At 39.4% G+C, this 23,258-nt stretch overlaps 2 protein-coding genes and 2 long non-coding RNA genes across 5 annotated transcripts; all 4 read left to right on the plus strand.

Annotated features, from left to right (window-relative positions):
* The first annotated feature begins 204 nt into the window (after positions 1-204).
* LOC140278649 (uncharacterized) lies at positions 205-1,818 on the plus strand. Its single transcript, XR_011909211.1, has 3 exons — positions 205-483; positions 1,327-1,425; positions 1,544-1,818. It is a non-coding gene; the product is annotated as an uncharacterized lncRNA (long non-coding RNA).
* A 2,579-nt stretch (positions 1,819-4,397) lies between these two features.
* On the plus strand, positions 4,398-6,263 carry LOC140278384 (uncharacterized). The gene is made up of 3 exons (XR_011909190.1): positions 4,398-4,450; positions 5,559-5,657; positions 5,808-6,263. It is a non-coding gene; the product is annotated as an uncharacterized lncRNA (long non-coding RNA).
* A 2,167-nt stretch (positions 6,264-8,430) lies between these two features.
* On the plus strand, positions 8,431-10,416 carry LOC140278134 (uncharacterized). Of its 2 annotated transcripts, none has more exons than XM_072373072.1 (4): positions 8,431-8,605; positions 9,264-9,614; positions 9,705-9,829; positions 9,908-10,416. In XM_072373072.1, the coding sequence occupies exons 1-4, from the start codon at positions 8,530-8,532 to the stop codon at positions 9,959-9,961; spliced, it is 606 nt and encodes a 201-aa protein (XP_072229173.1). In that variant the 5' UTR covers positions 8,431-8,529; the 3' UTR covers positions 9,962-10,416. The 2 variants fall into 2 exon arrangements, with proteins under 2 accessions (XP_072229173.1, XP_072229172.1); XM_072373071.1 differs by having other exon boundaries at positions 8,437-8,605; positions 9,928-10,415.
* A 347-nt stretch (positions 10,417-10,763) lies between these two features.
* fdxr (ferredoxin reductase) lies at positions 10,764-22,402 on the plus strand. The gene is made up of 12 exons (XM_072373469.1): positions 10,764-11,181; positions 11,522-11,625; positions 14,977-15,072; positions 16,720-16,842; positions 16,938-17,051; positions 17,197-17,298; positions 17,901-18,008; positions 19,063-19,147; positions 19,853-20,052; positions 20,189-20,360; positions 20,452-20,625; positions 21,465-22,402. Exons 1-12 carry the CDS (start codon positions 11,100-11,102, stop codon positions 21,593-21,595), a joined length of 1,491 nt encoding a protein of 496 aa, XP_072229570.1. The 5' UTR covers positions 10,764-11,099; the 3' UTR covers positions 21,596-22,402.
* The last annotated feature ends 856 nt before the right edge of the window (positions 22,403-23,258 follow it).

Below are 23,258 nucleotides of genomic sequence, written 5' to 3' on the forward strand. Positions count from 1 at the left end.
GTTCTTTCTTGTTTCATTCACTCTCACTTTAAATGTCCTTCTCACCAGTTTGTTAAGCTGCCCCCTTCCACAGCTCCCCAAACGCTCAATTAGAGTTTAAAAAGGTCACATTCAATAGTACCAGCATTCAAACAAATGTCACTCTCTCTTCCAAAGTATATATACACACACACACACACACACACCATCATTATCTTTTTTTTTCCAATGTAGTCCAACAGTGTTGCACTCTTGACGGTTCCAGAAGGTAGCGCTCATCTGCAGGAACTGCTTTCACTTGTTGACACGCGACTGAGCAACACGTGTCTGTCTGTCCCACCTTATCCTTTCGATTTCAAAAGATTTTTATCCATGTGAACAGTTTCAGTTTGTCCACAGAAAATTCCCCTACACTGTGTGGGAGGACAGGTTGATAAGGAAACCTGCCCTGTTCTGTCCAGAGTCAGTCAATAATTCCTTACTGATGAAGAACATCTCATTCAAGTAAGCAACCTTCACTTTCTGTGCAGATATTTATACAAAATCTGTGCTTTTCTTCTCTTCTTCTTCAACACCTCATGTATCTTTACAGTTAATCTATGGTTTTATGAGGATATTGAAGGTTTCATTGATCCACTCAGTCGTTGTTAAATGTAATGTTTCTTTCCAGTTATTTTGTGTGAATACAAAGAAGGAAACTGTCAAATATTTGCAGGAAAGTGACTCATTATGTGCAGCGTGCAATTTATCCACAGGACATATATTTAGTAAGAGAATCGTGTATTTATTTATTCATTAATGGATACGATAAGCAGCATTCTAACGTTGAGCTGGATTCTGAGTTCACAGACTATCTCTTAACAACACATTAAGATGATTGAGAGAAAACAACTTTTTAAAAGTAGAAAAATTAGATTTGATTTTCTGCAACTGCTTTAACAGTAAAGTATTTCATTCATTTATCTATTACTTTCTACAACTTTGTAAATGGGACATTCCGCTATTGAAACTTCTCTGTTTAAATTGTGTTGGTTGCGGCTGCTCTTTGCCTCTTTTTTTCAACCTTCTTTTCTTGTATAAAAAAATCATGGGACAGTCAGCCATGACTGCATTTTGACAAGTAAATGATAAAGCCTGAAAGTGTTGTGAGGCAGGATTATGTTCATGGTAGCGCTGGTTTTGAATAACCTGAGGAGTTGAGATTGCAAATATGTCCACATTAAAGCTCTTAAATAGGTCACATTGTCTGTTAATAGTCTGTTGCAGCTTTCTATAGCTGCAGCCTTTCTCTCTTTCTCTCACTCTTACTTTTGGTTTCATGTTATCCCCTCTGTTTGCACCACACAGGCACCATTCCAGTAAAAAAGCAAAGCTTCAGGATGTCCTGCTTTTGGATGGGTCTGAGTCTGCTCATTGTCCTACAACACAGCGTTTCATCAGATGAATGTATGTTAAAATTAGTTGTTTGATAAATAATGAGTCTGAGAATACATCCAGAGCAACTGCTGTAAAAAGGAACATTAAAAAAGAAATGACCTTATCTTTTGATATTTTTTTCTCTCAGATGTTAAACTGAATTGCAGCGAAACAGCAGAGTTCAGTGCTGGACGCTCAGGGATACTGAACTGCACCATACGATGCATCATGGATAAATGTAACGCTATACGATTTAACTGGAGTGACGCAGATGGCACAAACATATGTAACCTGCCAAATTACAGCTGTGATTGGGATGAAAAGACTTATGTGTCCCTAAAAATCTTAAACGTCAGCAGAAACCAAACTGTCACGGTTTATGTTGAGTTTAGACAAGGTATGGATCATTCTGAAATCCAAGTAAAGGTATGCGCCGGTGAGTGTCTTTCAAAATTCTGTTAATGTTTCTTTTTCAGACATACAGAGCAAGTTTATTAAACATACGTGTATGTCATTTTTCAGATGAAACTACATCAGGAGCGATTATGAAGAGCAAAAGCCCAGACGAACAGAAAAGGACAACTATAGTACCTGTTTTTGTTGCTGCCATAGCTGTAGCCATTGTAGCCATTCTGTGTTTCATGTTAAAAACTTACAGTAAACAACATATTGGGCCCACTAACGTAACCGATACCCAGCCCTTCATACACGCACCATAATCCAATTTAATAGGTGTCATTGGCATTGTTGGCCTGTCTTCGGGCAGGTTCCCAGTCCATCACATGGCCACACGAGAATAACCACTCTTAGGGATGATTTAGAGTGGTTTGATTTTGTTTTTGGACAGTGAGAAGCGGGAGGAAACTCAGCACCCAGTAAGAACCCACATGGGAATTGAACCTGGAACCCTCTTGCTGTGAGGCAATGGTGCTAACCACCATGCAGCCCACCTTGTACATATGGGCCATTTATTGGATAAACCTTTATTAGTCCCACAATGGGTAAATTCACAATTATCCACAGAGTGGGCTAGGAGGTTTGACCACTTTAATTTCTGTACAAAATGGGTGGGAATAAGGTAAAGAAAATGTATTCATACAAATTTTTGTTGTTCTTCAAACTCATTTCTAAGTTACGTCTTTAAAGTTGTTACATGTTCATGTGTAAATCATGATTTAATAAAGCAGGAACCCATAAATGTAATTCATGGTATTCTTGGTCTTCATTACAGTTGTGTGATGTTTTTTTGAGCATCTAAAGAGAAATTCCTTTCTGAAGGAAAAACCTGATGCAACACAATGAGCACTCTATACATCAATGTCAGAGCAGCAATTCAAGCTTTGTTTGATTTTCAGAACTTTCCTTAACTCCACAATTCATGTTTAGGAGTCCATAAGAATGAAACTCACCACGCTCCCCTGCTGAGTTGTTTTTCCACCTTTCAAACCGTAATCTCTGAATCATAACAACTTCAACAATCCGATGGTTCAGAGATGGACGGACCTTGATGTAAAACAGAGGAGATGGGTAGAAGTCTATACAGGAGGTTCAAAAACAGTCGAGAAATCGAAAAAACAGACAACAAGAGGGAAAAAAAACATGGGAATATCAGGTGTGCCAGAAAGCTGTTTGGAAAATCATGAACTGTATTAAAAAGACCAACATGGTCACCCTAGTGTCACTCATTGGTCTGTGGACTGTCGTTTTAAAACCTCACGCATTAAGTGAAAATCACAGTCTGCCTTCTTGGCAGGTGCACAAATAGTTATTCTTGAGTTTCAACTTTAAGAGGTTTCACTCTCTGCAGTTGTCGGTATAATCAACGGCAGATTTCGGATGTTCTCGTGTCAGTAAAGAAGTACTGTAGCTATTCCCCATAGTTGTTCTAACTGTAGTTATAACACTCATATTATGTAACTTGAAAACGAAAAGAAAAATCAGGAAGTATAAATAAATTAATGTGTATGAACCTTGTCACGTGAAAGCAGCGACGTACGTGCTGAATATGCTGAGTGTGTACATTACCATGATGTGAAAAAGGAAGTGTGCCTTTCAATTCATGGTTTTATTGTTCAGGTCATCAAAAATGATCTGTTCCTCACCAGGTTTTCAAATGAGGTAAACTCAACCTCAGATGCACAACAACACTTTACACCAGGTCAAACTTATTAAGCAAAGCTAAGCCAATATTATGTACAGCTCAATTTGGAATATTTACAGACAAAAATTTTACAGTGAGGCACATCATTCAAAAATTGCTCTACAATCTATAGATGGACTTTGGTGCAGATTGCTAAACCTCTGCCCATCTTTACTTTTTAGACTCTGCCTCTAAAGGAGCTCTTTTTATACCCAGTGTAGTTACCAATATGCTGCCAATTAACCTAATTAGTTGCAGCATGTTTATCGCCCACCTGACTCTTCCAGCCTTTTGTTGTCCCTGTCTCAACTTCTTCAGATGTGATGCAGTCATCTAATTCATCCATCATCCACAAAGTAATTCATCCAACAGCTGTTAGGGGGCTGGAGCCTATCCCAGCTGTGATTGGGCCAGAATTGGAAGCCAGAGCACCCAGAGAGAACCCACACATACACAGGGGGAAAACATGTAAACGCCACACAAAAAAGCCCCAGCCAGGAATCGAACCAGGAACCCTCTTTCTGCAAGGCGACAGTGCAAACCGTGCAGCCCCAATCTAATTCAAACTTTGCTAAGTATTTGAACGATTTCTAACTAATTTCTCACACAATTCTTTTGTCTCCAAATGTAATCTAATATTGTTGCACTATTGACAATCTCAAAAGGTAATGTTCATCTGTTTAAACAATGTTGACTTTTGACCCATATTGTGAAACAAGTCTCTTTCAATTACACTTCTCCTGTTTCCACTCCTCTTGTCAGTCTTTTTATCTTTTTATCTTTTGAACAGTTCAAACCTTGGAGACAGGAAATTCCCCATATGCCGTGTAGGAGGACGGACTTCTTTAAGTAACCTGTCCTGTTCTCTACAAAGTCATTCAATAATTCCTTCTGGAAAAAGAACATCTCATTCAAGTAAGTAACCTTCACTTTCTGTGCAGCTATTTATACAAAATCTGTTCTTTTCTTCTCTTCTTCTTCAACAGGTCATGTATCTTCACAGTTAATCTATTGGTTTTATCAGGATATTGAAGGTTTCATTGATCGACTTCATTTTTGTTAAATTTAGAGTTTGTTTTCAGTTATTTTCAACCACACGTTTTTTGTTTAAATAGAAAGAAGGAAACTGTCAAATATTCAGCAGGAAAGTGACTCATTGTGTGCAGTGTGCAATTTATCCACAGGACACAGATTTAATAGGTGAATCATTTGTATTAATTTATTAATGGTTACGATAAGCAGCATTTTAATGTTGAGCTGGATTCTGATTTATACCTCACAGACTTGTTTTTACAACAACGTTAAGATGATTTAGAGAAAACATAACCTTTGCCATTATATTTGTAACAAAGTAGATCTGTACCAAAGTGCCAGAAGCTGGACTATAAAACTAGATGTGTAATTATGAATCCCAAGTCAATGGAGAAGCACACGCAACATAAAGCTGTCATTTGGATACTTTTTCATGCAGATCTGACATGAGACAGTGACCATATTTTAATAAGGAAATGAAAAAAACTCAGGTTAAAATTGTACGCATTTTATTTAAATACTTGCATGCATATTAACCATTTCACTGCTTTTAAACTCTGAGTAATTTGAACACGGCTGTGTTACGATGAATATGTTTCCACATTTTCTGTCCTGATTTTTCTGATATGATTCCACTCATTCTGAGCAAACTGATACAGTATTATTTGAAAAGTGAGATTAATAGCTGTATATGAGAAGTTTTTGTTTTTATTGAGCAAATGTATAAATCTAGTGTCAGGATCAACATGCAGCTTGATGGTGGCAGCTGTCTGTGACTGATATTATCTGATAGAATGTTTAAAGCAGCCGTCGCTCTTACAAAGGTTTGACTTGTTCAGTCAGACGTTTCTTTTCAAGCTTCTCTACAATCACTGGGTGGCAGAGATAAGTTGTTGGTTTTGTCTGCCACCCTTGATGTGTTGCAAACAAAAAAGCAATCTCTACATCTTACTTTTGGTTTCATGTTATCCCCTCTGTTTGCACCACAGAGGCACCATTCCAGTAAAAAAGCGAAGCTTCAGGATGTCCTGCTTTTGGATGGGTCTGAGTCTGCTCATTGTCCTACAACACAGTGTTTCATCAGATGAATGTATGTTAAAATTAGTTGTTTGATAAATAATGAATGTTGTGGTTGTAAGGCAAATACAAATTCTGTGAAACATCTACAGTAACTGCTGTAAATAGGAACATTGAAAAATAAATGTCCCAGTCATTTGATGTTAATTTTTTTTTCACTCAGATGTTAAACTGAATTGCACAGCGGAGTCTGGACACTCAGTGATAATAAACTGTACCATACAACGCACCATGGATACCACTAAAGGTGCAGGATTTACCTGGAGTGATGCAAATGGCACAAACCTATGTAACCTGACGGATTACAGCTGTGATTGGGATGCAAAGACTTATGTGTCCATGGAAATGTCAAAGGTCGAGAGAGACGAAAATATCACAGTTGAAGTGTGGTTTAGTGAAGGTATGGCTAAATCTACCATCAATGTCCATGGTGAGTATTTTTCAAAAGTCTGTTAATGCTTCTTCTTCAGACATACAGAGCAAACTATATTAAACATGTGTGCCAGAAAGCTGGTTGGAAAACCACGAGCTGTATTAAAAGGATCAACATGGTCATCCTAAAGTGTCACTGTATCTAAAATAATTACATTTAATTTATCATTTTTCCTGTGATAGGCGAAGAGCCCCAGCCACCAAGACCAGAACCTCTTCACACATCCCCGGGAGGAACTCTTGTGTCACTCATCATAGTTATTGGTGTTGTTGCTCCTGCCATTATTCTAGCCATTTTGTATTACCTGGTTAAGACTAAACAAACTCAGAAAAGCTTGCTCCAGGGAAGCCAGAGCTTAAACGAACAGGAAGCCCAACAATCCATTCTAGAAGGTTGAAAAGAAAGCATCTGAACTTTTTGTCTTTGTTTTAGTTGACATTTTACCTCTCATCCAAAAGGCTTCTTCCATTCATTAAACCAGTGTGGACTTTCAGTTTTATAAGCTGTTGAAAAGACATCCACACCTCAGGAGTCATTGAAGTAGCATGTGAGTCACTGACACACCTGACATAATGCGGGGTCGTTTGGGTCACTGTGGAACACCTCTGACTTGATTACCAACATGTTGGTCGCATGATCCAATGTGTGAATAGTTGCCTGCTGGTACAGATGGCTAACACAGGTTCACTACCACAGTTTTTTAATAAGATTGATTATTATGTGTGACAAATGTGCTCTATTAGATGGTAAAGCAGGCTATTAAAGGGTTAAATCACACTATTAAACGTATTTGAAATCTCTGTATAGATTCTGATATATTTAAGCACTTGAGGTTTAGTGTAGTCATTATTCAAGTTTTCTGAGTGCCAGAAGATGGTATTTTAAGTGTTTCTTGCTTTCTCTTTTAAAATGTATTTATAAAATACTTTTTATACTCTAGCTTTTTATAGTCTCTGACATAGAGAGTGCATGAGTGATTTGAACATAATTATGTTATAATGAAGTTGTACAACATTTTTAGTGCTTAACGAATTAATGTGTTAGACCAACCCAAACCAGACTTTATATTATATCTAAATATAGTTGCCCAACAAAAATTGTACAAAAGATCATGTAGTTGGTGATCAAATCACTGTAACATGTATATCTTCAACTAGATTAAAATGGGCCTAGCTGTTCTGCATATCCTCCAAACTTCCATCTTTTTGCATCTTTTTGTAAAAACAGAAACTCATAACTGTATGTTAACCCAGCCTGATTCCCAATAAAGCTGCTCTCAATCACATATTCGTCTGTTTCTTTAATCAGGCAACTAACTGCGTCAGAAACTGAGATTGAAAATCAGCCCATTTAGACTACATGTCAACTCACAATCACTTAAAGCATTTCATGACTCTTTCATCATTCTCTAATAAAATCATGATATTAACATCTGACCTAAACACCATTCAAGTATCTTAAGACATGCTTGTAGTCTGAGCAACCTATTGCTTTCTTCTGGTTTCATAGATAAGTGCAGCTGAGTATTATCAGTACAGAAATAAAAAAAAATGTGCCATGTTGTCTAATAAGATTACCTAATGGTAATATAAGATATAATATAAGATAAAAAGAATAGGATCAAGCACAGAACCCTGTGGAACTCAATAACTTACTTTGTTGTGCGAGGAAGAACAAACTGTAATCTATCAGATAAATATGACTTATACCAGCCTAATGCAGCTCCTTTAATCCCAAAAACATGTTGTAGCCTTTTTAATAGAATCATAATAATAGTAATGATAATAATTGTCTTGATACATTGAAGTTGTATCAAATTTAACAGGTGAAGAAGTCATTACTTGAGGTCAGGGGGATAGAGGATGACACTGCACCAGCGACTGCCACGCTAGAGAAAACAAAACAATACAATCAGGCCTTTACTGGAATGATGGAAGGACCAGAACAAGGAAATGAAACAAGAATACAGGACATGAAAAAATTGAAAAACCAACATGACCTCAAAAAGCCTAACACTGGAACATGAAATTCAGACCATGACAGACATTGTGTAATATGTCACTTACTGTCTTTCATCCGAGGCTGTAGTTACCTAATTTTCAATAGGATTAGAGCATTAATTTTATACATTAAACCTTAGCACTAAAATATGGTGTTCTTTATTTTCCTAATGGATGCATGGTGTTGGTAAACTCTTTTAGTATGACCGCGAGAGATGCAACATCTCTTCAAATAAAGCTGCCAATCTAAGGGCATACATGTGTGATGTAAAGCAGCACAGCACAAAAACCCACCCACACACAGCTAATCAAGTCACAAGTGTCAGTACATTCGCACTTCCTTTTTACACAACACTTCAAGCATTCATGTGAGAGTCCGCCTTTCAGGCTGACAGACTGACAGTTAGATCTGAGGTGTGTGTGTACTGTATGTGGCAGCCCAGGTTTGCGGGATGAAAGGCCACTGGTGGAGCAGTGTGTTGGGGTTGCTCTGCATGCCTGCAGAGGTACTGCTCAGCAACTTAGCAGGTGAGTGTCTTTTTGTATAGGAGAAAAGAGTTGGTAGGTTTCTATCTTAAGAGCTGAAAAAATAGACTGTAGATGTCTTAAAAAGTAAGTCTGAGTCATCTTTTCCTGTTTATTTGCAGCTTCATCCTGTTTCAAGCCTCTGAGCAGCGTTTCAAAAGACACCAGTTGAAAATGAGTCTTTACTTATACAAATGCACTGATCCAATGCATGCAAAAGTATTTTATTTAAAACCCTACTTTTAAGTATTTTTATCAGAAAATGTATACTCATCAACAGTAACAGTAAAAAAAGCAAAAGTTAATGATATTTTGAGATTTTTCTGTTGCATGTAAAGCTGACATCAGATATTTTGAAAGTTATTATCGTGGTTCTAGCCCCCCAACTTGTACCCTATCCAAGATGATGTGACTCTAACTGGACGAAGCTGTGACTCTTTTCATCTTTAAGTCTTTTATGTGTTAAATCTTGACCTACAAAATTTGTCATGACTAGATATGAAGCATAAAATGTAACAAGTACAAACTAGAGAAATGTAGTTACGTCGAAGTGGTGTCAGCTGGAAATTCTCATCAGCTTTTTCACAAATTCACAAAAGTCAGTGTTTGAAATGATCATTTACAACACTTCTGCCTCTTCTTCTTCTTCTCTCCCTGACAGTGTCTCAAAACCCCTCAACCATCTCCCTTCTGAGGGTCAACTCATCTCTTGAGACTACATGCTTCACATCTTTGTCAAATCCCTTGTCATTCACTCTGCGCAGGAAGTTCCAGAATGAGGAGGTTGTGCACCTGCATTTTGGAAATGAACAGATAAAAAAAACAACAATAGCTCCAAAATTTGCGGGCAGAGTTCTTATACCTAAAGACTTGCAGGTAAAGTCCGCAATCTCACTGCAGCTGTCTCAGCTGGGGTTGGAAGACACAGATTTGTATTACTGCCGCTGGACTCTCCTCGAGTCAGAGAACCTGGTCACCGTGACCAGCAATGGGACCATCATCATTGTCAGAGGTGAAAAGAATTCCACAGTACGCGCTCATCAAAAGAGCTGTAGCTTTATTTGTTATCCATTCAACCTTCTCTGATTATTTCCTTTCACAGAGAGTGTCCCCCAAGACCAATGCGAGAACACCATTTTGGATCTCACCTTGATTTCCCTGAGTGTTACAGCACTGAGTGTCATATTGTCCCTCTTCATCGGCGCGCTGATTTTCAAGTGCAAGGCAGTAAGTACGAAGCTGGATTTGCCTTACCCTCTATTGTAATAATGCATGAGCAGAGTGGTTGAGTGTGTTCAAATGAAGGTATCTTTGTGTTCTTACAGTTTAAAAAGCACTTCAAACCTGCCAGAGTTGTAAGACCTCCCAGACCTGAAAGGGATCAGCACATCTGTCTTCGGCAGTCGCCCCAGTACTGTCCTTACTTAGTCACATCTTTAAACAATCCTAACAGCAGGGGCATTCAGTGATGCTCAGGGCAGGTGCAAGGTTGATGATAAGATTTGGACTTCCATGCAAAAATATATATGTCACATGGTAAATTTACCTGAAAAACATATGACCGACACAAGGCTCTTTTATTGTAAGCCACTTGTCTTTTTCTATACTGCCCGTCATTTCCTTGTAGGTACAAATTTGTCTTTTTGTCTGCAGAAAAAAGAGTGATAGGGACCACATCCTGGTTGATGTGGTGTTGTACAGACATGATTCGTGTGACTGCTATCAGTGAAGAAAAGCAGCAGTACAACCATTATTACTATTTGCATTACTTTGCATGCAGCATGTGTAGATGAGGTTTCCAAAGTACTGAATAGTTTTTGTTTGTCATGATTTCGACAAAAAAATTAATAGAAAAATGAATAAACACTGACCACATTTTTCTGCTTGTTTTGATATGTACATTAAATCTTCTTGATCACAATGTTGCTGTTCTCTTGAAAGTTCTTAAATGCTCATATATATATAAATATATATATTAATATATTAAATATATATTATTTTTTAATAAAAAGGGAGAAAGTTTGACAAATGATTGATTGGACATTTAGAAGTTGGCATCAGTGTTTTGTAATGGAAGCATGCTACTCAACGAAGAACGCAAGGTGAGCTGTGTCTGTGGAACCTCGGTGCTGACGTGTGCCGTTTTACACGGGCTGTAGTTGCTGTAACGCAAGGTGTTACCTTGAAAACGGCTTGTTTTCATAACTTAAATCGAGTTTAAATGTCCAAATTAAATACATTTACATTGACATTCGAAGTCAGAGTTCACTGATAGCCTTATCTAGCAAGCTAGCTAAATGTCCGTGACAACTAGCCAGTTCAGATAACCGTTCGTCTACCTTGGCTTTTGATCTCATTCCTACTAAGTCACTGTCCAAAGCTCAAAGCAGGGGCAGACATGTGGAGCTGCTTGACAAATTACAGCAAAACAGCACGGCGGGTTTAGTTGGTTTTTCGTTTTATGTCAGGCAGCTCGTTTTTAGCCAGGAGTTAAAACATGGGCGGCTATAAACTGCTGTTTTCTCAGCTGAAGCAGTCGACTTTTCGAGGAGCGAGATGGAAAAGCCGACTTCATGAAGGTGAGCTACCCGGAAACAAAATTATCGTTATTTCTGCTGTTACATAACGCTAATAGTCTGAACACCCTCTGATCCTGAAAAAGATGATTACTTTGCATCAAAGGTGACTTCACTCAGCAGTTTGGCATTTGACTTGCGTAAACAGCACTAAAAGGAGAATGTACAACTGCATTCCAAACTATGATAGTATTTCTTTGACACTTGGTGAGATTGGACTATAACGTTATACATTGCATGTAAAACTGTATTACAGAATGAGCTTTCAGCTAATTAAACTCAGCTCAGTTCATGTTTGGTTGAGGCGTACACCCCTGCTTACTCCACACTCTTGACTTTACAGGTTTTGGTGGGTGTGGAAAGGCTTCTTTGTCCTCTAGTTGTCCAAAGGTGTGTATTGTTGGAAGCGGCCCGGCAGGTTTCTACACGGCGCAGCATCTCATCAAGGTGAGGATGTGTTTGGGATCATTGTCCTGTTGATGAGCCAGTTTCAGCCAAGCTTCATCTGTCAGACAGATGGCCTCACATCTGACTCTAGAATATTTTGATATACAAAGGAGTTCATGATGTGGCTGCAGAACAAGCCCAAATCATCATCCCTCCACCACCGTACTTGACAGCTGGTATGAGGTGTTTGTGCTGATATGCTGTGTTTGGTTTCCTCCAAACGTGCTGCTGTGCATTATGACCAAACATCTCCACTTTGGTCTGGTCTGTCCAAAGGACATTGTTCTAGAAGTCTTGTGGTTTGTTCAGATGTAACTTCACAAACCTAAGCTGTGCTGCCATGTTCTTTTTAGAGAGAAGAGGCTTTCTCCTGCAACCCTTCCGAACAAGCCATACTTGTTCAGTCTTTTTCTAATTGTGCTGTCATGAACTCTAACATTTAACATGCTGACTGAGGCCTGTACAGTCTGAGATGTAGCTCTTTGGGTTTTTGACCTTGGGGTGAACTTGCTGGGACGTCCACTCCTGGGAAGATTGACAGCTGTCTTGAATGTTTTCCACGTGTAAATAATCTTTCTCTCTGTAGAATGGTGGACTCCAAATAGTTTGGAAATGGCCTTATAACCCTTCCCAGATTGATGGGCAGCAACAATTGCTTCTCTAAGATCATTGCTGGTGTCTTTCCTCCATGGCATTGTGTTAAAACACACCTGAAAGCTCCAGACCAGCAAACTGACAAAACTTCTGCCTTTATGGAGGTGCATTCACTTGTTGTTGATCAGTAAATCAAGTAGATTTGATTAGCAGCACCTGGCTGCGTCTTACCCCCTTAATTAACTATGGAAGCACATATAATTTGTTGTTGTTCATCTGAGGTTGTACCTGATTTTAAGAACAGGTAATTTACTTGATTATGTTCTATTATTATGTCTTGATACTTAAAACGTTACAACTGGAAGGAAGGTATTATTTTTTTTTCATATGACTGCAAACTGTTATCATCGGCTTTAAAAGCAGCATTAAGCATCGGTATGTCCACATTCAAAAAGGAGTCAGTTGTTTGAAAATGAAATGTAGTTCTTTCCTTTTAAAAGGACCACAGTAGCTGGACAGTTTATTCTAAAACTGTTTCCCAGACAAGCTTTTTCTTCAAAATCTCCATCAGTTTAGCAGGCAAAATCACTTCAAGTGTGTATTTTTGCTGTGAATTCCCAACATTCCCTCTTGCAAGTGGAACAGACAGTCTTTTGGCTGCAAAAACAAAACAAATTCATGTGGGACACATAAGGAGTTCTGAAAGTTTGAGTTCGTTTCTCTGCACAGTCGCCTCATGCACGCTCAGGACGGGAGATTGGACCAAAGGGAGGTTTCGGTGCAATCTGTTGGTTTGGAAATAGTTTTTTAATTGGCTCTGTATTTATGAATTAGACTAATTTTGAATTGAATTAAATGGATTTGATTGGTTTATGATTACAATGAATTAAACTCCAATTGGCTCGAATTGGACTGTATTATTGAAGTGCCTTGAGAGGACATTTGTTGTAATTTGGTGCTATATATATATATAAAACTGAATTGAAAAAATTCCGAACTCATCTGTGAATTTAGGACCAAAAAAAGGCCTTAATCTCCCCAGAATACATATATCATTGTTCAATGCTTTTTTTTTCTTCCAAAAAATCTTTCTCGATAATTTGCAGACAACTCTGTCTGGCCCTTTGACACGGTTGCTGTTCTCACATGTACTTGACAGTGGAAGATTCCTTCCTGGAGATACAGTACTCTGCAAAAGTCCTTAGCAATCCTTCATTTTTTCAAACATTTTTCTTCCAAACAGTTGGACATCTTTTAAAGTGGTCTTAAGCTATAGTTCTCCAGGCTTTCTGAAACGTTTTTCTTTGGACATTGGCTGCTTTCTCACTCATTTTCAGTCCAGTCCTTGTACCTCGTTCTTGTTTTTGTTCATCAAGCCACTTAACTCTGACCTGTGAACCATTCAAGTATAAAAAAGGCACCTACCTCAAGTGATGAACCAGTGTTGCATCTACACATAACAGGCAAACCGAGAGCTATTAGCTGGGAACTTGGCTTATCTCATTATGGTGTGCAGTGTGTCCTTACAAACAACTGAGGAAACTGGACAAATGGAGGACAAGTGTCAGACCTAAAAAAACTATCTACAGCAGATGAACAGTATCTGAAAGGGATGTCCTTAAGAAAGAGGAAAAAATCCAGCACAGACCTGAGAGATGCATCTGGACCTTCAGTTGACCCGTGTCCATGGAAGGGTGGCTGTCAAGAAGCCATTCTTAAGGAAGGGAAACAAATGACAAATGACACAAGAAGTGGACTGAAAATCAGTGGCAACAGGTCTTATGGAGGGATGAATCCTCCCCAGACCTCAACATTATTGAAGCAGTGTGGGATCATCTGACAGAGAACGGAACAAAAGGCAGCCCACATCCAAAGAAGAGCTTTGGGATGTCCTTCAAGAAGCCTGGAGAACTATTCCTGAAGACTCCTTAAAGAAATGACAGAAAGCCTGTCTAAGAGCTCTGATAAAGAATAAAGATGCTCATGCTAAATGTTGAATTTCAAGCTTGTTCGAACTGTATAAACTCTGTTTTTGCCTTCTATACTGTGCATAATTTTTTGTGTGCACGTCTCAGTAAATTGCTGGACCTATTTCCAGTTTTCCTGGCAATATAGAAATCAGGTCATCAGCAGCTGGAGTATATTTCAGAGTGGCATCTGTCAGAGTGCTGGGAATGTAGGACATTTACTCAGTTACTCACCTTTAATACTTTCTACAGGGTAGCTGCCTTGTGGCACAAAGTTAAGAATGAATGATGTTATCATGCAGGTGCTCCAGAACCACAAAAACACCCAACACCCATTTTGTCTGTTGTCTAGCTTAAAAGAAGACTAAAGAGGTTTTTATCACAAAGTGCAACCCATTCATAATCTTCAGTAAAAGAAAGGCCAGATCAGAGTTTAAAAACAAACAGCAAAACAAGTTTACTTAGTCACTTATTCTTTCCATAGCCTTCTGAATAGATGTCCCAGTTTGATACAGCGGCTCCACATCAAGTAGAACAGGAAATAGCTGACAGACAGTGCTGGTATTTGTCTTCATAAACGGGTATGTTCATACCATGATGTGGATCAGTGAAGACACAGAAACATAATCATTTGGACTTCTGTCTGATAAAGAAAGGGTCCCATGAAGAAGAAAAAAAGACGTAGAAAACTTTTTTGGAAATGGGGTTTGTGTACTGTAAAAAATCAAATGAATTCTTCATTGAATATTTTCAACAGTCTAACTTTGTGTCTTGTCGCCCCCCCCAACAGGCTCGCCAAGATGTTGAGGTTGACATTTATGAGCGGCTGCCGGTCCCCTTTGGCCTGGTCAGGTTCGGAGTGGCCCCCGATCATCCTGAAGTCAAGGTGTCTGCCCCAACAACTAATTTCCTTTAACTTTCAACCATACAGCAAGCTTTTGATTCCCGTCTTTCGTTCAGACAGCTGCTGCAGTGTCTAAACTGCTGGTTTATATAAGAAGCACTAGCCTGCTGCTATTGTTATTACAGCAGTTGGTATAGTTGGGGAAAGCAGACAAACGTGTTTGCTTGTGTTTTGTTCAGTTCACACACAGATTGCATCCCAACTGTTTGGCATCAATGATGGGGGGGGTGCGAATAGAAAGTGAACCTCCCAGACAGGGAGGTGGAGTCAAGAGATCAGATGAGGTTAGGTATGTCAACAGAGAAATTTTCCACTGTAGGAAAAAGTACCTGAACAATGTCAACGGTTTATTGTTGTCAACGGGTGAAAGTAATTGGTTTCATAATGTGTCATTTTCAAAAAAAAAACAAAAAACCTTCCCCTGGTTTTCTCTCAGCTTTAGGCTAGTTTCCTTTTGCTTGAAAGGAAAATAAGCGTGTCACCTCAGTGACAGTTGTTCATGGGCGCATTCCAAACAGCTAATAACAGCTTCAGCTGAGTTTGTCTGCTGCTTCACCTTCATTTAATGCAACATGCGTTTTTCATTAAACAGAGAGCGACACACTTCCAGATCACTCTGACAAACTGGGGTTTGGGACGTTTCGTATTTACATCTTTTCTTTTTGGTTCACTATTGCACAAACTACTGTTTTGGTTCTTAAGTTTTTGCCAAAGGAGAATCAGCTCGCTGGACGCGCTCAGAATGTTCTCTTTTATTTTTGTCTGGTGTCACTTAGAACGTTACGGCCACCTAACAGCCAGACAGTTTTTTCCCAGCTGTTGTGGGAATGTCTGCATTCTTGTCTAGATGAAGATTTTATTTGTTTGTTTTTTTGTTTTTTTGAGATGAATGGAAAAATTTCAGCTGAGAAAAAATGTCAGAGGGACTCCAGGAAATGTTAAAACACTAGCATGCTTTTAACTGTTCCTGCACAGTTCACATTACCTGCCACATTGGTGAATTCTGAACGGCTCACCGAATGACACATTTTCAACACCAAGGTTGGATTACTTCTTAGTTTTTGATTTGGTAGTGACTTCAGACACCCAAATAAATGCTCTGCGGTACAGAAAAAGGTTTTCTTCCCCATGATATGCCCTCATTTTACCAAGAAGATACGGTAGGAGCGCAAAATGTGACGTCACGAGCCAAAAATCACGGCTTTCCAAGAGAAAATCTTTGGTGTTTTCCAGAAAGTTCGGCTTCAGTGCCCAAAACTGCGATTGCCTGTGGACGATAAGCACAAACACATAGAAACATGGTTGTTGTGTTTGGGGCCCTACACTGTGGAAAACAAATGAACTTGGGCTCCTGCTATCAAATGTGAAACTGATGCAGAAATGCCTTAAAGGGCAATACCAATGACAGCCAGCAGCTCTGAAAACCTCCCCGGCTTCAACAGACTCTCATTCAAAAAACATCAGCCTCTCTCAAGAAAGTTAAAGTCGATACATTTTCCAAGTGGTTATGATATCTCTAATTACTGCGTGTGAGGTAAATGGAGCTAAATCACCACTTTAGGAACCGTGAAAGTCGGATTTTACTTCAGTTGATTTGACCTTTTTTTTTTTTTTTCTTCTTCTTCTCAGAATGTCATAAATACGTTCACGCAGACAGCCAAGCATTCGCGCTGTGGTTTTTACGGCAACGTGAACGTAGGCTCGGATGTAAGTGTCAGCGAGCTGCAGCAAGCCTACCACGCTGTCGTCCTGGTAAGAACACAACTGTAAAATCACCTTAAAACCAATGGGCATTATCGCATTCCTACTGTTTTCTCTGGTCTTGTGCCTGTTTTTTTTTCTGACAGAGTTACGGGGCAGAGGGAAACAGGAGCATGGGGGTTCCAGGTGAAGACTTGGCCGGCGTGCACTCTGCTAAAGACTTGGTCGGCTGGTACAACGGGTTGCCCAACTGTCGAGAGGTTTGTGTAATAAGTGAAAATTCTCGTAAATGATGCAATGTTTGACAATGGAAAAAGCACCCACAGCGTTTGTGCTCAACATTTTTCTTTTTTTAGTTACTTCATTGTAACAAATCCTTGCTTCTTTCTCACGCTTGTCATTCAGATGAGTCCAGACCTGAATTGTGAGACAGCTGTCATCCTCGGACAAGGAAACGTGGCCTTGGATGTTGCAAGAATCCTGCTGTCTCCCATTGATATTTTAAAGGTGAGAGAGAAATAAAAAAAAAATAGAAAATGGAGCAATAAATTGATCACAAACAAAAGGCTACGAGTGAGATAGTAGGACAGCTGATAAGATAAGGAAAATCAAGTATTCATACAAGGAACTCTCTGCTCTGGGTACTGTAAAGCATGGTGGAATGTTTACTACTCAGTGTTATCTCACATCAGCATGGAGTGCGTGATCATATGTTTAGTCTTTTACTTTAAAACTACCAAAAACACAGTCTAGCAACAACAACCAAGACCACCTCTGCAGGTTGATTTGGCTCAGGAAGTCTGGGAAGAGCGACTGAAAGCCTTCAAAAAGTCAGTCAACAGATTTCTTTGATAGTACTTTAACAGCACACAGACACAAAGTGAAACTTCCTCGAGCTGTTGGAAATATTCAGTGGATGCTTCATTTATTCGTTTATAGTGTACAGACCCCAATTCCAGAAGATCAAAGTGCAGTGGAAATTTTAAGGAACCAGAAAAGTCTCAGTGACTTGTTTTTATGAACAGATGCCAAAGCTTCCTGCACCAGAATCAAGGCCAAACATCTACGACCACTGAGAAATCAACATTTTGTTTATTGTCTCTCTGCAGAAAACGGACATCACCTGGCCGGCTCTGGAAGCTCTGGCAGAGAGTCGGGTCCGCAGGGTGTTGATCGTTGGCCGGAGGGGACCCATGCAGGTCGCATGCACCATCAAGGTGTGAGCCAGGGGACAGATAGGCTTTTATAGAAAAAAGCTTTCAGCCATAATCGGATGAATAACTTTATGGACTCCACAGTAATTCTACTAACCGCTGATATTTCCTCATTGAACTGAAGCCACATCAGGCACATGAATCGCATGTAAAACCATGTTTAATTTCTTATTTGTTATGTACACTTTCTTCAGCCACCACTCCAAGTGTGCTCCATGCAGTTAGTTTTAAAGTGGATGTAAATGGTAGCACAGCAGGGTTACTGCAGATATTGTTGCAGTTTTTGCAGAAAGGAGTGAATGGTCAGTGTTTAGGAATGTGTTTATTCTAAGCTGTTTAATGGATGATCTGATAACAGCAAACTGTTTTACCGTTTGTTTTGCTGTCATATTCTAATGAGAACGGTTGATATTTTTACCAGTTTAGCCGTCAGTTTTTACCAGCTTTTTCATACACATTACAAGTCATTTTCAGTTTGGTTGAACTAAAATCTTCTAGTTTTGATGAATGTGGTGCTTTTCATTTTTTATTTATTTTTTTTATTCCTTTTACTTCCTTTTACTAGAAGATTAGTTTACCGTACCGCCACTTTTAAGGTGTGAACTTAGCTTATGACTGCTGCAGTGTTTGATGAAGTAGTCGGAACTTGTGAGGGTGCTGAGGTCAGAAATGTTCGCAGATGGGGCCCAGCGACAATCAGCGGTTTTGTATTTTAAGGCTCTTCTGCATCCGTCTGACATCTGACACAGAATGACTGTTAAGTCTGCTTAATGTTTTTAAGCAATCTTTATATTCTGACCATTTACAAAACAATCCATATGACATGAGCTAAACTGCACAGGAGTTATAGTAAATGAAAGACATACAGATTAAGAATAGAAACCTACACTTCCTGGTATTAAAGACTTGCTTGTTAGTTGCAACATGTACATGTCTTATAGTTATGGAAGGAAGCCAAGTAGTATAAAGAAAACCTCCACAGAAACCCAGGTATTACTGACATTACCAAAGTTCAAATAAGTGATAAGCTTATCAAACTTCCTGACTTCATCTGCAGGAGCTCAGAGAAATGGTGAACCTGCCAGGAAGCAGGCCTGAGATGGTGGCAGCTGATTTTGAAGGCGTCATAGAGGCTCTTAAAGGTAAAAGAAAAGTGAAAGTTTGTCCTGATGTCTTTGCTGTGACTGACATTTGTGCTGCTTTTTGCAGCTTCACCAGTCTGCCCTGTTGGGTAACATTTGAAGTTAGGAATCTACGTTCATCTTACAGTCATCTTCAAATTTCATGAATGGAAATATCCCGCATGCCGTGCAGGTGTCACACAGCTGAAAAGATGCGAGTAGAAGAAGGCAACTTCTCATGTTGAAACTCTGAGTTCATAAGAAACAAGTATCTGACACATGCAGAGACTTATTACACGCACACATGGAAGGAGGAAACATGTTGTGGTTAACAGCTTAGGCATTCTGTTTAGAGACCTATAGCGCTTATACACTGAGGCCATATGCGGTGAGGTGAATGGAAACTTCCAGCCAGTCAAAATAGCTGCAGTCATATACAAACTGAGCTTAAAATGAAGAGAATCGTGTGAGTGTTATTCACCACACATCATCCTGTTGACCTTCCGCCCAGTCCTCATCCTTGCTAGACAAGTGGCATTGGGATGATTAATACCTCTAATCATTTCAAGGTGCAAGCAGTGGAAACAGTCTGTTCGCCTCCAAATGCCAGACTTAAGTTGTTCGTGTTGTTGACAGCTTAAATCTTGTGGTTTTTATCTGCCATCTGTGCACACAAAAAATACACAGTTACAGGAAATGTCTAGATGCGTATCTCTACTGTGTCAGATTTGCCGAGGCCCAGGAAGCGTCTCACCGAGCTGATGCTGAAGACTGCCCTGGAGATACCCAGCGAGAAGGAGCAGCAGAGAAGGGAAAATGCCTCTCGCATCTGGGGTTTCAGATTCTTCCGGAGCCCCGTTGAAGTCTTGGGCAACCCAAACAACAACAGAGTAGCTGGCATCCGACTGGCTGTTAACAGGCTGGAGGTAAAAATGGTTTGGAATTTAAGACTCAGGAAGGGCCCATGTGGGTGCAGGTGTGTGTGTGTGTGTGTGTGTGTGTGTGTGTGTCACCGTGCACAGCTGCTGATTTGATCAAATGTGGCTGCGTCTCTACATCAAGGGTTCAGGAGAGGGATCCCAGGCCGTGCTTACTGGAGAAGTAGAGGATGTTAACTGTGGCCTGGTCATCAGCAGTATTGGCTACAAGAGCCTCCCCATCGACCCATCAGTGCCGTTCGACTCAAGTAAAGCAGTTGTACCGAACTCCATGGGCCGCATTCAACAAGCTGCAGGTAGTCGGGGAAAAGAATTAAGGACAAGAACGCTTGTACATTAACTAAAAACACACAATGGTGTGGATGATTAATCCATCTTTCTCTTTAGGTTTGTATTGTAGTGGCTGGCTGAAAACAGGCCCCACAGGCGTGATAGCCACCACTATGAACAATAGCTTTGACACTGCAAAATCACTGTTGGAGGACATGGACTCGGGAACACTGGATGTGTCTGCTCCCAAGACCGGTTCACAAAGCATCAGAACTCTGCTGGACAAAAGAGGTATTGTACTGTCTCATAGACTATTTTACCCATTCACGACAACCCTTGTTGTCTCACTATGAATGAGAGGTGATGGAGACAATTTTGAATTTGACTTGATCTTTCAACACTTCCACCTTAGTTTGTCTTCTGCCCTGCTGTCTTATACAAAACTCTGCATGCTCTAATGCTGTGGGATTCTGTGGGTCAGCGGCACATCATATAAGCTGTCAAACTCCACCAAAAAAAAAAAAAAAAAGTGTCTTACATAATACTGGGATGCAATAAACAAAGCAAACAAACGAAAGAATTCTTATTGAAATCTATATGAAGATTTGCAGACTTAAGCGCCCAATTGGTCTGTCTGGCCCTGGGCCACGGTGACAGCGAACATTTTACTTTAGGACTCAATAAAATATCTTTTTAAGAGAAAAAAAGATGGAAAATACAATAATGAGATCAAACACAACTACAAAGAGATGCAAAAGAAAAGAAAAACAAAGAGATGCAAACAACTACAGAGTGATACAAATTAACAAAAAGATTAAACAAAAGCGTTGTTGTTTCAATGGCTAATTTATCATCTGGCTGGGGTACAACAGTTCAAAATGAACCTGCTGGCTAACAACAGCTAATTTAAATAGATAGCAGTTGTTTACTGTCATAGAGATAAACAGGCTAAGACAAAATAACTAAGAGATACTAAATATTAAAGACTAAACGGCGTTAAATAGGCTGTGTAGAAAATGTAGTCACTCTGTCTCAAAAATTGTTGCAAATCAACTTAATAGCCACAGTCTGGAGCCTTGCTTTTGATTTCACTTTAATCACGCTGTTGTTATCTTTTATTTCATGCGCAGGAGTGAAACTGGTGACTTTTTCTGACTGGGAGAAGATCGACAGACTTGAGACGAAGAGGGGGGAAGCTTGTGGGAAACCCAGAGAGAAACTACTGACTGTGGAGGAAATGCTGAACGTGGCTCGAACATGACTGACAGTTTCCTTGTGCACACAGGACATCGTGGAACTGCTGCAGTGTAAAATGACAGCACATATCAGTGGGGACCATGTTGACAAGGGACACACAATAGAAATGATTTTATGAAGCGTCTACATGCACTTAATTCATTCTGTGCACATTGTGCATGTTAAGAAATTGTAGATGCTGTAGTTTCCCTAATATCCAGTTTTAATGTTGTTCAGCAGTATAAAAGGGGCTATAACGGTACGTAAATTTGTCTTGAACGTCAGATTTCGATACACTCAGTCATGCTGCTGCTCCCAAGACTGAAACGGCATGCTTTATCTGCATTCCAAGTGACCAGGAAAGCAAGTCATTTTTCCTGCAGCATCTAAGTCACTTCTCACTGCACATTCAGACTGTTCCCAAGAAAACAAATAAATGTTTTAAGGATGTTTATCCCTGCAGCAACACTCTTTCAGAGGAGGTAACAATTTTAAGCATACTTTTAAAGAGCAGGCCCTCACTTTTAGGTCAGTCTCTTGTGCCTCTCCTGCATAAACCAGCCAGCAGTTATTTCCGAATTATCAACAGACACTGATCCAATGGCGAGCTACTTGGAAAAGTATAGTGGTCCCAACTTTATGCTGATGCTGTTCTGACATACTGAGAAAGTTATCAGATCAGGAACTGTTGCATCTCTGATGTGTGTGAAAGAACTATAAGACTGAGAGGATGTTTCCTGTTGTGCTCTGAACTGAACTTTGATAGACGCTATTGATAAAGAATTTGTGTACTGCATTTGTACAAAAATACAATAAATTATGTGGAAATGTATTTACATTTATAATCCAGATATTTGCATTTACATTTCAATGTAGAAAACAAGTTGTAATATAAACTCGGATTTCAGTTAAGTCTAGATTTTTATTGAGAGGGGCAGCTGTTTGATCCTCTGCCTCCAATATACGTCGCTGGTGTTATTTGTGAAACTCAGTACTTACACAAACTCACACCTCAGAGTGTGAAATGTGTGAAAGTGAAGTTGCATTAACCCTTGATGCCAGAAGTAGTCCAGGATTTATTTAGCCTGTCATATAGTAAGGTAAAAAGTACAAATTTAGAGTTTTATTCAATACAAAAATAAAACATATAGTCATGTTGAAAAATAAGGTTTTAGTTATCAGAGTATAGGGGAAAAAGTTGTTGAATATAAGTAAATACAACTTTAGATAAACATCAATACATGGTGACATGTCATTGTAAAGGACTGCAACCTATATTTCATACTGAAAACTTGATATATCTACATACATAAAATGGTTTGCACCTCTCCTTAAATCTTAATCTATCTGAAACCGGTTCCTCTAAAAAAAAAAAAAGACTATTCAAAGTACTAAAACACACCACGTCTGACAGCTCGTCTAATAAACAATGGAAAGTCCTGCAGTCAAGGAGAAAAGGAACTTTTTCATAGTGTGAGATCACAGAGGCGGAAGCCATAAAAGCTGTATGATTTGGTTGTTTATCCCTTTGAATCAGAAAGGAGAAGTTGCAGAGTGGCAGCCCAGTTTACATGTACAGGGCTTGGTTTATGACTCATCCTGGCATAGATGATCTACTGCTAGGAATAGTCAAGTGGTTTGCTGAATTGATTTACAGGCTTCAGGTTATGAGTTCAAGGCTAGAACTT

Source organism: Leuresthes tenuis, unplaced genomic scaffold (assembly GCF_036924035.1).
Source record: "Leuresthes tenuis unplaced genomic scaffold, fLeuTen1.0.hap1 SCAF_20, whole genome shotgun sequence".
Taxonomy (NCBI): domain Eukaryota; kingdom Metazoa; phylum Chordata; class Actinopteri; order Atheriniformes; family Atherinopsidae; genus Leuresthes; species Leuresthes tenuis.

Coding starts and splice junctions, on each gene's coding strand:
- LOC140278134 (XM_072373071.1), top strand. CDS start 8,530: ATGAAAGGCCACTGGTGGAGCAGTGTGTTGGGGTTGCTCTGCATGCCT. Junction 9,615..9,704: donor GACCATCATCATTGTCAGAG/GTGAAAAGAATT, acceptor TTCCTTTCACAG/AGAGTGTCCCCCAAGACCAA. Junction 9,830..9,927: donor TGATTTTCAAGTGCAAGGCA/GTAAGTACGAAG, acceptor GTGTTCTTACAG/TTTAAAAAGCACTTCAAACC.
- fdxr (XM_072373469.1), top strand. CDS start 11,100: ATGGGCGGCTATAAACTGCTGTTTTCTCAGCTGAAGCAGTCGACTTTT. Junction 11,182..11,521: donor GAAAAGCCGACTTCATGAAG/GTGAGCTACCCG, acceptor TTGACTTTACAG/GTTTTGGTGGGTGTGGAAAG. Junction 15,073..16,719: donor CCGATCATCCTGAAGTCAAG/GTGTCTGCCCCA, acceptor TCTTCTTCTCAG/AATGTCATAAATACGTTCAC.